This window comes from Vipera ursinii (genome assembly GCF_947247035.1).
Source record: "Vipera ursinii genome assembly, chromosome: 6".
NCBI lineage: Eukaryota > Metazoa > Chordata > Lepidosauria > Squamata > Viperidae > Vipera > Vipera ursinii.
This window is the reverse complement of record NC_139515.1, coordinates 48,699,278-48,715,272: the sequence shown is the minus strand read 5'-3', so window position 1 is coordinate 48,715,272 and position 15,995 is coordinate 48,699,278. Positions and strand designations below refer to the sequence as shown.

Sequence of the window (15,995 nt, the reverse complement as noted above, 5' to 3'; positions counted from 1 at the left end):
GAAGGAGGAGGAAGAGAAGGAGGAACATTAATTCCATATTAAGTCTTGAGCTACAAACTGTTCTGCCCAGTTTGAGAAACTACAGAATAAAAATATTCACTTACCACATTACGGCAAGAGGCAAAAATATCACTGTATAAAACTAAACATTCTTTTTTGGCATAGGGGAACTTGCTCTGATGGACTTCACATTGTTTGTTGGTCTCATTTGGACTTGCACACTAATGAAAAAGAAATAAAGCATGACTATCAAACGTAACAGTCAAGTTGCATAGTCGAGGGGTGTCAAACTCAATTTCATTGAGGGCCGCATCAGCATTGCGGTTGCCCTCAGGGGGCCAGGTAGGTATGGCCCGGGTGGGCGTGGCCTACTGGGTGGGCGTGGCTAGAGTGCATATGGCCTACTGGGTGGGCGTGGGCAGCTCTACATCGTTCGCATCAAGGGTGCCTATGGGCGCCTGGGCAGGAGTGGGACAGATCTGAGGGTCTCTGGCAGAAGGAGGGTCTCTGGGCCAGGGCCAAGGCAGTGGGGGCTGTTCCCTCACTGTTTCCAGGATGGCTTCGCGGGCCACAGGAAAGCACTTCGCGGGCCGGATCCGGCCCCCGGGCCTTGTGTTTGACATGTCTGGCATAGTCAGTCAGTTGTTTAGATTGCATTTGACATTCTTATCCACCTATCGAGTCCTTCATAAAAACCTGGGATAGGCAGATGTTGTTTCATAGTGCTAAAGGTATTGTCCCAGAAGGTAAGCTTTTCCAAGTAAAGCTACCTTTTGCAATTGATTGATGGTGATTTGGGTCAATGCCAATGGTGTTCAAGTGGTGCTCTAGAAATTTTGGGATTGCACCCAAGGCACCTATGACTATTAATACTATGTTTATTTCTTTTGCCACAGTCATTCTACTGCTATTTGCAGGTCTTTGTTATTTGTGATTTTCTTCAGTTCTTTCTCTTCTCTTCTTTCAGATACTGCCATACCCAGACATATGATTATTATCCATTAAAAATATGATTGTTATCCATTAAAAATATTTATTAAAAATTCAAAAGCCTTTTAAAAACTGAATTTATATTTCTTTTTACTAAGTTAGCTTCATAATGTCCTTTCAAATAAAAATATTTAACTTGGAAAAATTGTTTATCATTTTGCTTTTAAAACAAATATATATTCTTATGCTTTTTTTGATACTCAGTTAAATGTTTTCTTTATCACACATCATAACTGTTTCCAAAACAGTTGGTTAGAAATTGTAAATAGAAGAAAAGTTCCTTTTCTAACAACTTTTGCTTAAAATTTGCTGATTTGATAACTTTACACCATTCATAAGTTCAATTAAAAAATAAACAATAAATTGACTCCTGAAAAACATGCAAAATATAACCAAGGTAACAATTAGTAGTAAAGAGACATGAGGAGAAAATGTTAGTGCTGCAGATGTTTGCATATATTTTCTTCCCTCGATTATTGTTCAAGCAATTATGCATTAAACATTGTATTTTTCAAATGTTATACAGTATAGTCTGTATGTACAGTGCATTGATTTCTGTTATTCATATTGAAAATTGTTTCACTTGTAACAGATATCAGATATCACAGTAAGGCAGCAAACAGGAGAAATCTACTTAAGAGCAAAAAAAACAAATCCGCAAAAAATCTGTAATATGATAATACAGTACAGGTAAGACAAGGTTATTGCACTTTTATATAGCAGAATATCACAGACAAGATAAACTTTGTATTTTTAGAAACAATCTTGCTTCAGCTAAATATATGTTACATGCATCCCCATAGAAAAATCCACCCAAGAATTTAAATGTTACAGATCTTCCTACATATGTTGTTTGGCCCATGGTGCAGTAAATATCATTATTCAGTTGGTATGGGAAAGAGCCACAAATATATAAAAAATGGTTTACATATCATATAAAGCTACAAACATATAAAGAAGAGTTGCTGGAATTTGGTATGTCTAGTAATGAAAAGAAGAAATAGGGGTAACATGATAACAGTATTCCAGTATCTCAGGGGTTACCACAATGAAGAGGGAATCAACCTATTCTCTAAATCAGAGCTTTTCAACCTTTTCACAGATTGTACCACTTTTAGTACATGACAATATTTGAGTACCACCAGTGCTTAGCAAGGTGTCAAAAACTTGATAACTAAAAAAGGGGGAATTTTGGGTTTTACTGATTAGATTCATTTGTTGTTATAGAAATGTCTAGTTTATAATATTATGGAAAAGGAAAAAGTTGAGCTTCAATGTTAATGCTTCCTTCTACTGCAACAGAGAAAGTCTGTTCTTTTTCCCTTCTCCCCCTCACTTTTTCCCCCTTTTCCCTCCCCACTGTGTCCTACTATTTGCTTTTGTATTTTTGTATTTTATTCTATAATCTAATAAAATATTACAAACTGTAGAAATAAAGGGGAAAAGTACCAGTTTTAATTTCTTCGGTGGCTGTTCCTTTGCTGAATCACTTTCCTTTTCACTGACAAATGTATGATGAATTTATCCATGTCTATTAATATGCACCACTACCAGCTAGCTCAGGGGTCTTCAGACTTGGCACTTTTAAGAGTTGTGGACTTCAACTCCCACAATTCCTCAGCCATCATGGCTGGTTGAGGAATTCTGGGAGATGAAGTCCACAGGTTTTAAAGTTGCTAAGTTTGTAGACCCCTGAGCTAGCTGGTTGGTCCTTCTTCCTCTCTCCCTTCTGTGCTCTCCTTCCACAGTGTAGTAAGAATGCACCTTCCTCCCCAATCCCTTCCCTGTACCCTTAAAGACACAGGAATCAAGTGCAAAGCAAGAAAGCCTCACAAAATAAAGAAACACATAAACTCCATTTTTCCCCCTTTAAACTGCCTCAGGCATGTCACGTGTCACAATGTTACAATACAAGGCTGAAAGGCTTCCACAATTATGAAAAGCTTTAGCCTTAAATTAAGCCTGTTTACCTTCAAAATAAACTTTCTAAAAGCCATAGACAGACTCAAGATAAGGGGGTAAAACTAATTACATTTGTTTAAAGGTATTAAACCTACAGAAGTCAACACTTTGGACTCGTTGCTAGCCTAAAATACAGACTAAAATATTCCAATAACCAAAGCATACAAACTGAGCCTCTGAATTACAAAATGCTGTAAAAACTGTACAAAAATCCTTATGGTAACCCAATCAAGCTGCCAGCTGATGCAGAACTAAATAAACACACCTCCTTTCCTACATGCTTGTGTGCCGGCTTTTCATTTCATCAGCGCTGATTGCATTCTCCTGGCTGGAGAAACAAACCAGGGGACCTTTTCTTCCAGCAACAGCTGCTGCTTCTTCCCTGTCCCTGTTTCCTCCTTGCCTGCTGAGCTCTCCTTCTCTTTCCCTGTTGTCTTTTTTCCCTTTCCTGCCAAAACCACCTCTTTTTATAGCCTCTCCTCTCCTTTTCCCCCCTTTTTCTTCAGTTCACCTCCAGCTCCACGCTGCTTCCAGAAGCACCAATCAGCTGGAGCCCTGCTGCAGCTGCCTCTCCCTCACGCTTGGGTTGCTTCAGTTCATTCCCCTCCCCCACTACATTTCTCTAGGATGGTCGCATACCACTTGCCACGTGGCAAAGTACCACAGGTGGTACGAGTACCACTGGTTGAAAAGCCCTGCTCTAAATCACCCGAAGGCAGGACAAGAAGCAATATATGGAAACTAACCAAAGACAAGACCAACCTAGAACTAAGGAGATATTTCCTGACAGTTAGAACAATTAATCAGTGGAACAACCTGCTTCCAGAAATTGTGAGTGCTCCAACACTAAAAGTTTTTAAGAAGAGTTTGGACAATCATTTGTCTGAAATGGCATAGGGTTTCTTGCCTGAGCAGGGGTTTGGACTAGAAGACCTCCAAGGTCCCTTCCAACTCTGTTAAATATCCTTTTAAGAGTACTTATAGCTTAGTGATATTCTTTGCTGTGTAATTATGAAATGAACCCTTTCAAGCTTCCCTTAGAACAAAGTTCTCCCACAAAAGGGAAGTCTCCCAGATGATTTGAAGCATAATCTCCAGCAGGATGGATATTGAGATGACAGAAGTATATATTTAAAGAAGGCTGCCACAGAATATCCTGATCTTTATTTCAATTGCCTAATCAAGTTAGAAAGAGAATGCACAGAATAAAGGTAATGGAGGAGTGGGGAGGATGTGGGAAAGAAGTACCAGTTGTAAGTATACATTATTACTATTGTTACTACTATCACATCCACCAGCTTTCATAACTGTGAGCTGTCGGCTGCTATCTTAAAATTAATTCTGTTTCCACAGATTCTCATACTTGCAATATCAACATATTATTAATTTTGAAATAAATGGAGATGTTATGCTTACCTGTCCTATTGCCCAGCTCTCTCCAAAAATTTGAGCATTTTTTACCTCCATATTGTTGGATGTAGTCAGATCATTTGAAGTAAATTTGTCAAAATTTCCACATAAACCAGCTAATTTACCCTGAAAATAAAACCAGAAACATTTTTCCTAAACATTTTATCTAGAACAATCAAGATTTATGAAGCTAACAAACAATGCACTCATTTTTTGAAGAAAAAAAAGATTAATTCAACCTTAATTTAGGTATTAATATAGATTGAATAGCCACAAAACAGACACAAAATAGACTAGCTTTGAAAAATGTAATGTTTTCTATAACTTTTTTAATGTTATCTTTTTTGTTTACTGTTTCATTATTTTCACAGCCTGTGCTTACTAGTGATATAAACTCTCATCCCCTTAATCTTATTTACCTCTACCTATAGTACAAAGGTTTATTAAATAGTTATTAGTTTAAAACAAATCAGTGCAAACATCTCCAGATAGGGCCAGAGAATTCTTGCTAGAAACATGAAAAACCATTGCCAGTCAGCATCAGCAATCTGAGTTGAGGACTGTCTCAGTATAAGGCCATTTCCAAAGTTTTTACGACCTAACAGCAAAAAACTGTTAAAATATCAAAACATTTCTGCAAGCATCACAAGCTGTATAAATGAATATAAATCAGAAGGAGTTATATTTCTATTTTTTGCATAAGAAAATGTGGCATACATGAGGAAGATAAAGGGGAGCAAATGATGCCATGAAATCCATGGCATCCTCATGGTTCATTAAGGATGAATTTGTCATTGAATGCCAATAAAAATATGTATCAATTAAAGGACTGTGTTTGTAAAGAAAGTTTGCAACTATTTTCATTATGGGGGGGAGTATCTCTGTCACAGCTTGCAATTCAGTTTTTTCCTCTTTCATTCCAGGATAGTATAATCAAGTAATTTAACACTGTGAGTCATAAATATACAGCAATTCCAAGCTCAATAGAGAATAATTTTTAGTCTAAAAGAGAGCAAGGCGTGCATTTTGGGAAATCATATTTATGTTTCTATATCTGACAAGTTGAGGAACTTTTGGAACCTATGGTGTATTAAACCCAAAAATATACAGGTAGTCCTTAGCTTACAACCATTCATTTAGCAACAGTTCAGAGTTGCAAGACCACTAAAAAAAGTGACTTGCAAACAGTCTTGTGCTTGCAACCATTGCAGCATCCCAACTGTCATGTGATCAAAAATTGGGCACTTGGCAATCAAATACAGTGTCCCAATGTCATGTGATCACCATTTACGAACTTCCTAGCCAGCTTCCAACAAGCAAAGTCAATGGGGGAAGCCTGATTTGTTTAATAACTGCAGTGATTCACTTAACATCTGTGGCAAAAAAGTTTTAAAATCGTATTTTATTCACTGAGCAACCACCTTGTTTAGCAATGAAAATTCTGGTTCCAGTTGTGGTTGTTAGTTGAGGACTACCTGTATACCTGTGTATTTTTTCATAGAGCACGTGGCTATATAATAAATATTATAAAATATAGTTTGTAAATTATTCTAAACTTGTTTTATTTATAGTGAGCATAATTCAAGAATAAATTGTTTGTAGAATAGTCATCCTGTTTCCTTTTGTTATTGTGACTTAGCTTCATACTGATTCACCTTCCATCGAGCTCCAACTTTGATATGCATTGTTGTCTTCCTGTCCCACAGTACCATGAACTCTTCCTCTGGAAAATGTATTGCCACATAATATCCAGCTTTCCAAACTTGATAATTGGATTTGTCTCCATGTCTCCTTAGCATCCCCTATAAATAATAGGTACTTGTAAGGTATTAATGATGATGATGCAGTCCCATGTGGTATATTATTTTTCCTCTTTGACATTCAGCTGAAATCTTTCTACCTACACACTTAATTTTATTATTCCTTATCCTGCAACTAGGAAAAAAGAGAATAATTATTAATCTTCTCAATGATATCCTTTCAAATACTTGATGTTCAATATCATTTCCCCTTTTTAATCTTTTCTTGTCAAGGCTAAACATAGCCCACTCTTTCAGCCTGTCTTCATTTGCCCTAGTTTTTAAACATTTAAACTTCTCAGAAACTGTCCCAGTTTTGGATTATTTTTTGAATTATTTTTTAAGCATAATGCCCAGAATTAGACATGGGATGGTGTCTAAACAATGCAGAATCACATTTCTCTATTCCTTCCAATGATTTGGAAACCTTACTTCCAAAAATGACATCTAAAACTGCATTTTTACAACCTTATTGCACTGCTGATTCATATTCATTTGTAATCAAATACAATTCCAAAATATTTTATGTACATTGTTATCAAGCCAGATCTCCAATATTCTTTACTTGTTTTTAAGTGAACAGTTTGCACTTGGAATATGTGATAAATTTGCAACAATAATTGTGAACATATGTTTAGATTAAGAATAAGGTATACTTTTGCACACCATCTTTATACTTCATCCATAATCAGTTTGTCTTTTGTCCTATCTACTTCAATTAAGCAACATATTCCACAAAAGCCACATGTAGCTCTCAATTCAAGGAAGGCTGTAAACTAGGGCTGGGCAACCATGGCCTCTTTACAACCTGTGGACTTTAACTCCCAGAATTCCTGGCTGACTCAGGAATTCTGGGAATTGAACTCCACAGGCCGTAAAAAGGCCATAGTTGCCTCCCCCGCCCCCTCACAGTTAGAAATTTTTAAAATTCTTTTCCTATAGTAAGCATTTATTTGCAATGCAGCCTAATTATAGCATGTTAAACATTCCATGACAGCACAAATAATAATTAACTACTAATATTCATTAAGGTTTTTACCTTTCAAAGGAAGTGGCACAACCCAGTCTCAAGCCACAAAGTGAAGCAATTTAAATTAATAGAAATTTCCAAAGATTTCAGTGATTTCAGTGATACATCATACATCATACAGATGACCTGCTACTTTCATGCTTTTGATTATACCTGAAGCAGGTATTTGTACTGGGTTTCAGTGAAGGACCTATACTCAACATTGCAGATCAATAGGTGGAACACATGAAAGCATAGGGAAATCTTTATCATATTACACTGATACAATAAAAGTACCACATCAAAAAATTATGTAAAATTAGATCCCTAATCTATCAGTTCTTTGTTTGGCTGAACTTGAACTGCTGATTATGAAGAGTTTTCATAAGATTGACAGAGAACTTTTTTAAAAAATGCTGCTTTTTCTACCAGTAACATATTAAAGCTTAGTTTTTTTGCTGAAGCTCAAACCACAGAACCTGACAGAAAAAGTGAACATTTATTCTAACCTACCACCACTGCCATTTATTAAACTGTCTATTTAATTAACTTTAATTTTGGGTTGTCCAGTGAAGCTGTCAGTCTTCTCCCAGATGCTCAGTAGCCCAGGAGAATTTGGCAGCACAGAGGTTTTGTGATGCCAAGTATAAAAGGGATTGTGTAGAAGTGTATGAGGAAAAGATAAACTTTTTATTGCTGTAGAAGAATATGTATTTTACTATGTGTATGTTTGCTTAAGCCAGCCTTCCCCAGTCTATCATCTAATGATTATCTTGTAATTCTCTTTGTATCATGGTGTGTGTGTGTGTGTGTGTGTACACTTCTCCCAGAAGAACAAAGCTGAAGTCACCAGCCTGAGGATGACAGATGAGATTTCATCGAAACGTTGCCCTGATACCTCCAATTCTATGTGGGGAAAAACCCGAATGACCAAAGATCTACATACAAACACCCGCGAAAACCTCAGAAAACATATATATATATATATGCAGTGCTTTTTTTGTAAAAGAAAAAGGTGCCGGAACTCATACATGTCATACAACCTGCCTTGCCTACCCTACTAAGTTCCATCCAAAAAAGGTGCCGGAACTCCGTTCTGAGCGTTCTATGAGAAAAAAAGCCCTGTATATATGTATGTATATATGGTAGGTGTAAAAAAACAGTATTTTGATAATCAATTGAGCTTTAAAGAATAACTTCAAAAAGAGGAAAATAAACTTACCTCTATGTCTAGAGATTCACTGAAAAAAATCTCAGAGCCTCCAATAGTTAGCAACATATCTTTTGAACAAACAATGTCATTATCGAAGCACTTCTTATTTTGAACAATTAGAGACAAGTTTGAACTGTCAACACTCTGCAAAGGAGAAATAACATAGTTATTTCTAAAAACATAGTGACAGAACACTGCAACATCTATCTACATAAGGTATTGTCAGGCAGTACATTCCCTTAACTGGACTACAATTGCCTTGGGAAGTTTTCTGGGTTAACTTGAGTTAATGTAGTTCTAAATCAAGTGATGTCAGGTTGACCTAGATGTAAACCTTGATCAGCCAGATTGCAAAGAAATAAATGTTACTCTCTGAATTTCATACTGTATAAGGGACCCTTGTTTTACTGAAGTTGAAATGAGGTGAAATCAAATCACTTTGAGCATGAAAATATTATTTCAGTCTTGAAGATGGAGTTAATCACATTTTTTTTTCCTTTAAGGATGTTTTCTAACGCAGATTTGCAAATGTATTATTATCAGATTGAACACAACAACGGTCTTCCTTTCTTTTTTAGTTTTATAATCTCTCCTTTAAAAAAACCCCCAAGAAATATACAGTAATAATTTGGCATTGGTGCAACCATTTGTATTACTTGGATTATTCTAAGGCTTTAAAGAATAGTATATAAGCCATTGAATTCTTGTCACAGATTGCACTACTGCAGCACTTCTATTTGCCAAAATTAATTACTTGCCTGCTCTCCTTTTCAGACCTTGCCAACCATATAAATTTTCAGAGTAGGCTGAATGTTCTAAAAAAGCTTCAGTGGTTCAGTTTGTCCCAGAATGAGAAACAGGGCTTGAAAATTAAAGTGGAAACTGAAATAAGAAGCTTTCCTGATTTACAGACATTACCTATTCTGGGGGGAAAAAAAGTGTGAAAGGACTCTGATCTATTTGTGCAATTTTCAGCATACAGAATACTTACTTATAAGGAAGGAGCACAGAAAGAATAATATTGCTTTCAAACAGGAAGAATCTGAAGAGAAAGTGGCACTACTGATTGGTCTTAGAGTTTAATACTTTAAACCAAAGCGCATAATTTGATTGACGCTTTGAACTGAATTGGTTCTTTATATGTTTATGTTTCCTGCAGCCTAAGATGGTATACCACTCAGAAAGCTTTATCATTTCATTCTGCTAACTATTTAAACAGGATAAATCAAAAATGTAATTAGTAGAAAGAAAGCTGACTCATTTGAGCTGTGGTGCTAGAGAAGGTTCCTGCATATTCCTTGGACAACGAAGATGACTAACAAGCAAGTACCGAAGCGCATAACACCAGGCATGTCACTAGAAGGCAAAAATCACAGAACTGTGTCTCACTTACTTTGGCCATGTCATGAGGGGAAATTCACTGGGGAATGCAATTATTTTTGGGAGAATTAATGGTAAAAGAAAACCAGGCTGCCAAAGAACACTGTGGCTAGACACCACCAAAGTTGACCCCAGCCACAGCATAGAAAAACCTCAAAGAAATAGTGCAAGCTTGGAAGATATGGCGAGATCTGGCCCATAAAATCACCAAGACTCACAATCAACTGAATGGATGGCATCATCATCATCATCTATTATAATATTTTAATAAAAGCAGAAAAAACCAGATGCTTTTTTATTTAACATATTGGTATGCAAACTTGAAAACTGAGCTTTCCAAGGGGAAATTATATTAAAAATGCTATATAAAAATCTAAGCTCTACATTATTAAACATGATATATACAAAACAGTAAAACCATGATCACAGGCAAACATGTTTCATTGAAGCTGTTGTAACTTTGAACGGTCATTTAATGAACTGTTGTAAATCAAGGACTACTTGTATATGCCAACAACCATTGTAGCATATTAAACAAACCCATGGTTAAGCATTTTGTAGAACCATAGTTATGATAGCTGTCAGCAACCTTTCAAATTCTCATGCAGAAATCTTCCAGTTGCAGTTGCTTTAAGTGGAGAGGCTGAGGAGAGAATTTCTGTGTAAAATAATCTCTACTACTGAGCAAAACTCCCTCAGTTTGCAGATGAGCCCATTGCCATGAAAAAGGAGAAAAATGTTTCCTCATGACTGAATAGGGACTTCCCTGTCCCCTTAAACTTTCTTGATACAGCCCCAGAGATGAATAATGAAATGCTGTATTTATATCTTGTTATGTAATCACTGATTCAGAGGTAGATTTTCCTTTTAAGGCAAAACACAAAAAAAGTATTATTATCTGTCATGTGAAGCCAATTTATAGCAATAGGAAAGAAAAACAGAAAGATTTCCTTGCCTCTTATAAGACTATCTTCTATCTTTCCATTAACTACCAAAACAAGACAGCTCTAATTTTGTACCAGTTTCTTTGCAATACTATGGTATTGCTAAGCAACAGGGAAACAGGATGAAAAATCCAGGCAAGTTACCAGAATGGACCTGCCTTTCCAAAATGAAGTGTATCATAGCTCAATAAAACAGCCTGAATGTAATAAGCTTAACTGTGGGTCTTAAAATCATTACCAATTAACTGTATTGATATATAATTTAATTGTCATAATATGTTTAAATATTGCACCTTGTAAAGTTAATCCATGAAACAAAGAGCAGTGGCTGCAACTACTAATGAAACTACCGAAAGACAATCTGGAAACAATATTAAAAGTTCCATCCAATTCCTTTCTTGGTCTATAAACTAGGAAGAAAGTAATAAAAAATCAGCTGCCATGAGGTTTCTTGTTGCCTCATGAGTTATCTGGAGAACATCAAGAGAAATTCCACACCCTACCTCTCTAATAATTCTGCATCTTCGCCTGGATTGCCAGTGAGTTTATCACAGGCAAAATGAAATATGTCTTGATAATATTTCAGGCTAAATTTTTTATTCTACGGGATCCTAGGATAGTATATTAAAAAGTTCCAACTTCAAATGTAATATTACAAATTGAAACATCTAAAATATCAATACAAAAAACCTACACTGATTGACATTATTCAGCATTGGCATAAAAGTTCAAATGTCTAATGTACTTTCAATAATGAAATTATTTTCTTCCTTACTAAATATACTTTCTGTTTAAAGAACTTGGACAATTAAAAACGTTTTGACTTAAAACATACATGGTGAATTCTGGCACTGACCATAATAAATGATGGATCTATTAGAATCAATAAGAGTATTGCAGTGTGTGAACATATTTCCCTCAGAAAGGTAACTCAAAATTAGAATACCCCTGTAGAGAGGCTTCTATTTTTGTACATATATAATACACAATCCCAAATTTTAGAACTATAACCAGGACATCCTCTGATCTGCATAAAAGGCAGTTGTCTATATCGGAGAGACGGAGCTAATGGAAATACCAGGATTACATGGCTGAATCACTGTAAGTATATTAAGAGCAAATTCTATAAATACGTATTATAAATCAACTGCATACCTGTTTATTGAATGCATATTTACCTGCCAAATGTCCTGCATAAATCTAAGAAGTTAAACAAAGGGGGCATTTGATTTCTATAAAAATTGTAGTACAAAGCAGGGTGCTACTTCTCTTTGATTTCAGTCAACATCTATTATGAATGCTGCAATTATTCATAGTAATCAGTTATCTTTTGTATCATTTATTTAGTTTTGTTCTACTAAGAATTGGTTTGGTTATTTATTGGATTACATTATGGCAATCTGTTCCTAATTAAAAACATGATAACACAAAGATTAAGTTCTAGGAATGCTTGGCTATCAATTTTCGAGTAATACAAGCTCTAACAATGTTTTACTGTGAATAGCTACAAGAAAATAGGAGAAAATGCCATTTTCCTCCTAAAAAATGCTGAAAAGTTATTTAAGAAATGTGTCCTGTGTTCCATTATGAAGAGAGCAATGAATCTGTTTTCACAGATATGTTATGTTGTTATTTAAAGCAGAATGAGGACTAGAAAGGAAGAAATGTACATAATTTATAGATGAAAATAGTCTGTCATTTATTTTATATACTTTACAAATAAGTGCCAGATGCATTTATTATTATTCTATGAATAAGATTAATGCTTGTATCCTTAGGCAGTAGAACATAGTTCTATAAGCATTTACATGGAAGAAAGCTCAAAGAATTCTGCAATAATTCCTGGTTTACAGGCCAGTTCTACAGATCTAAGTCAGAATGAAACTTATTTTGGGGTAAGGATCACAGATTAGTTAAAAGAAAATTCAGTTCAGGAATTTTTTATTTGTCTATACTCTTTTCATTTGTCTATTTTTACAACAAGAAGTTTTCGGAGCATTTTTACTGGCTTTGTATCTATGTGGAAATGACCAATGAAAACCCTAAACATATAGCTATAGGCTGAGATGATGACTGTTTTTCCAGTGTTAAATAAACTTAATCATGACTGAAGATTTATCAGGAACACCATTAGGATATTCAGGATGAAATCAGTAAGAATATTTATCAATCAGGGTGAAATGATATTTAAGGAAGAAAAAAGTGCAAATTGCACTGTGATAGATCCATCCCTGTTGGGTCATTGTTTCAAAGATATTTCCTTACTTAATAAACAGAATGAACTGCAGGCAAAAAAGCAGTGGGAGCAGGAATGATTAGTTTTCCCATTGATTTTCCTTGTGGAAAGTAGCAGGGTGCATTGTAAATCATGATCATGTGACCAAGGCTAACCACAGCAGTGTTTTAGTGGCCAAAACTTTGCCAATGCAACAGATCTGGAGATCCTTGAAATTTGAATACCATACAAGTAATTGACCCATTCTTTCAGTTAACTCATTTGAGGTATATTCATTTAATAATTTTGTCCTATGATACACCATTTTGCCCAATTGAAGGTGACACACAGACAGGAGAGTTTTAGTAGTTGTTGTTGTTGTTGTTAGTTGCGAAGTCGTGTCCGACCCATCGCGACCCTATGGACAATGTTCCTCCAGGCTTTCCTGTCCTCTGCCATCTTCTGGGCTCCATTTAAGCTCACGCCTACTGCTTCAGTGACTCCATCCAGCCACCTCATTCTCTGTCGTCCCCTTCTTCTATTGCCCTCAATCTTTCCCAGCATTAGGCTCTTCTCCAGTGAGTCCTTCCTCCTCATTAGGTGGCCAAAGTATTTGAGTTTTAGCTTCAGGATCTGGCCTTCTAAAGAGCAGTCAGGGTTGATCTCCTCTAGGACTGACCGGTTTGATCGCCTTGCAGTCCAAGGGACTCGCAGGAGTCTTCTCCAGCACCAGAGTTCAAAGGCCTCAATTCTTTTGCGCTCAGCCTTTCTTATGGTCCAACTTTCACTGCCATACATTGCAACTGGGAAGACCATAGCCTTGACTATACGCACTTTTGTTGACAGGGTGATGTCTCTGCTTTTTAGTGTGCTGTCTAGATTTGCCATGGCTTTCCTCCCCAGGAGCAAACGTCTTTTAATTTCTTGGCTGCAGTCCCCATCTGCAGTGATCTTGGAGCCCAGGAAAATAAAATCTGTCACTACCTCCATTTCTTCCCCATCTATTTGCCAGGAATTGAGAGGGCCGGATGCCATGATCTTGGTTTTCTTAATGTTTAGTTTCAACCCAACTTTTGCACTCTCCTTCTTCACTCGCAACAAGAGACTCTTCAGTTCCTCTTCACTTTCTGCCATTAGAGTGGTATCATCTGCGTATCTTAGGTTGTTGATATTTCTTCCAGCAATCTTAATTCCATCTTTTGATTCATCTAGCCCTGCCTTTCTCATGATGTGCTCTGCATATAAGTTAAATAGGCAAGGCGACAGTATACAGCCTTGCCGGACTCCTTTCCCAATTTGGAACCAATCAGTGGTTCCGTGTCCAGTTCTCACTGTTGCTTCTTGGCCCGCATATAGGTTTCTCAAGAGACAAATAAGATGTTCTGGTACTCCCATCTCTTTAAGAACTTGCCACAGTTTGTTATGATCCACACAATCAAAGGCTTTAGCATAGTCAATGAAGCAGAAGTAGATGTTTTTCTGGAACTCTCTAGCTTTCTCCATGATCCAGCGTATGTTGGCTATTTGATCTCTAGTTCCTCTGCCTCTTCGAAATCCTGCCTGTACTTCTGGTAGTTCTCGATCCACATACTGCTGGAGTCTAGCTTGTAGGATTTTAAGCATAACTTTACTAGCATGAGAAATGAGTATATAGCTATTAAACTGAGTAGAAGTAATTTTGCTTCCTTTCATACAAACCTAAAAATTAAAAGTGAGCTTAGGATTTGTATTACATTTTAATATGTTTGCAAGCTCAAAGAACTGCTGGCTGTATATCTGAAAAGGTATCTCCTCCCATGTGCCTCACACTCTGCAAATACCTTCTTTTTCAAAACTGTAGTTGGCAACAGTGATATCTGCAGCCTCTTCTAATTTGTCAAAAGGGCCACTGTTATTATTCTTTCCCTAAGATGTTAATCTTTGTTTTCCTCCAGTTTTATAAAATGGGAAAATCTAACTTTCCTTCCACCCACCTCTTTGGTCTGGAAGACCGCAGGAGATAATTTAACAAACCTCTGCTTAAAAATACTGTATTAAGTATTTGAAACAAATGCTATTTTGTTAAGAGGGTTTATTAAACTTTAATCCAGAGTATTAAAGTCCTCCAAAATAAGACAGAAGACACTAAAGCTTATAACTAGTTAAATTCAAAAATGTAAAATGCAACAAACATATTTTTATAAATATTTCCTTTAAAAATTGATATTATTCAGAAGAATTATATTATTCCCAGCTATTTGGGAATTAATTTAATTAATCTATCATATTAATGAATTGCACTAGACATCCAATGGCAGAAAAACAGAATATTTCTCACAAATAGAGAAACAAAAAAAAGTTATTTGGCTTGAAAAATGTCATTAATATGAAGTTTTAGCAATCTGTAAAACGAATTAACTTATTGCAATGAAAGTCAATATCCCCTAAAAGTAATTCTCCACTGTTTTTCTGACAATGTTAAGAGAGATTTATTTCACAGACAGGTAAGGCAGAACTATCCCATTGTTTAATCTCTTTCACCACAAATCTCTCACTCTAAAATGTATTTACAATGAATATGAAGACCAGATTGAGAAACTATGGACGTTGCGGTGCCTGTTTGGAATTGGGGCACAATGCAATGCAACTATTAAGACACAATAACACATTATTTTTGGTACTTACCCTTTTTCTCCGGTCAGTGAACATAACTTCTAACTGAAGCATTGCATTGCAACAACTTACTGTGTTTCCCAGAAAATAAGACCCGGTCTTATTTTTTTTCCTCCAAAAGAGGGATCAGATCTTATTTTTGGGAGAGGGGATGTCTTTTCTCCTCACCTCCGGCACTGTGCAGCCAAGAACTGAGCTATGGATTGAATCCATAGTTCGGTTCTCGGCTAAAGTGGTCTTCCAGAAAGGCAAAATGCAGGCCTGGGGATGCCACAGAAGAAATGGGTCACTGAGGAAAGGCCTGGCTGCAAGGTAAGTGGGTGCGGGGTGCACAGGGCAGCTCCACCACCACCACCCCTAGCTTGATTTTTAGCTTTGTGCCTCGCCCCCAAACTAGGGCTTATTTGGGGGGTAGGGCTTA

General features: G+C 36.4%; 1 protein-coding gene across 1 annotated transcript in view; it reads right to left on the bottom strand.

Annotated features, from left to right (window-relative positions):
• The window catches only part of OTOGL (otogelin like), a gene marked incomplete at both ends in the record, with an annotated part of 101,193 nt that overhangs the window by 40,618 nt on the left and 44,580 nt on the right, over nucleotides 1–15,995 (bottom strand). Inside the window, 4 exons of the mRNA XM_083365354.1 lie at nucleotides 105–221; nucleotides 4,369–4,488; nucleotides 6,018–6,164; nucleotides 8,393–8,527. Of these exons, the coding sequence (XP_083221480.1) occupies nucleotides 105–221; nucleotides 4,369–4,488; nucleotides 6,018–6,164; nucleotides 8,393–8,527 (519 nt within the window). The remainder of the gene's footprint in view (nucleotides 1–104; nucleotides 222–4,368; nucleotides 4,489–6,017; nucleotides 6,165–8,392; nucleotides 8,528–15,995) is intronic.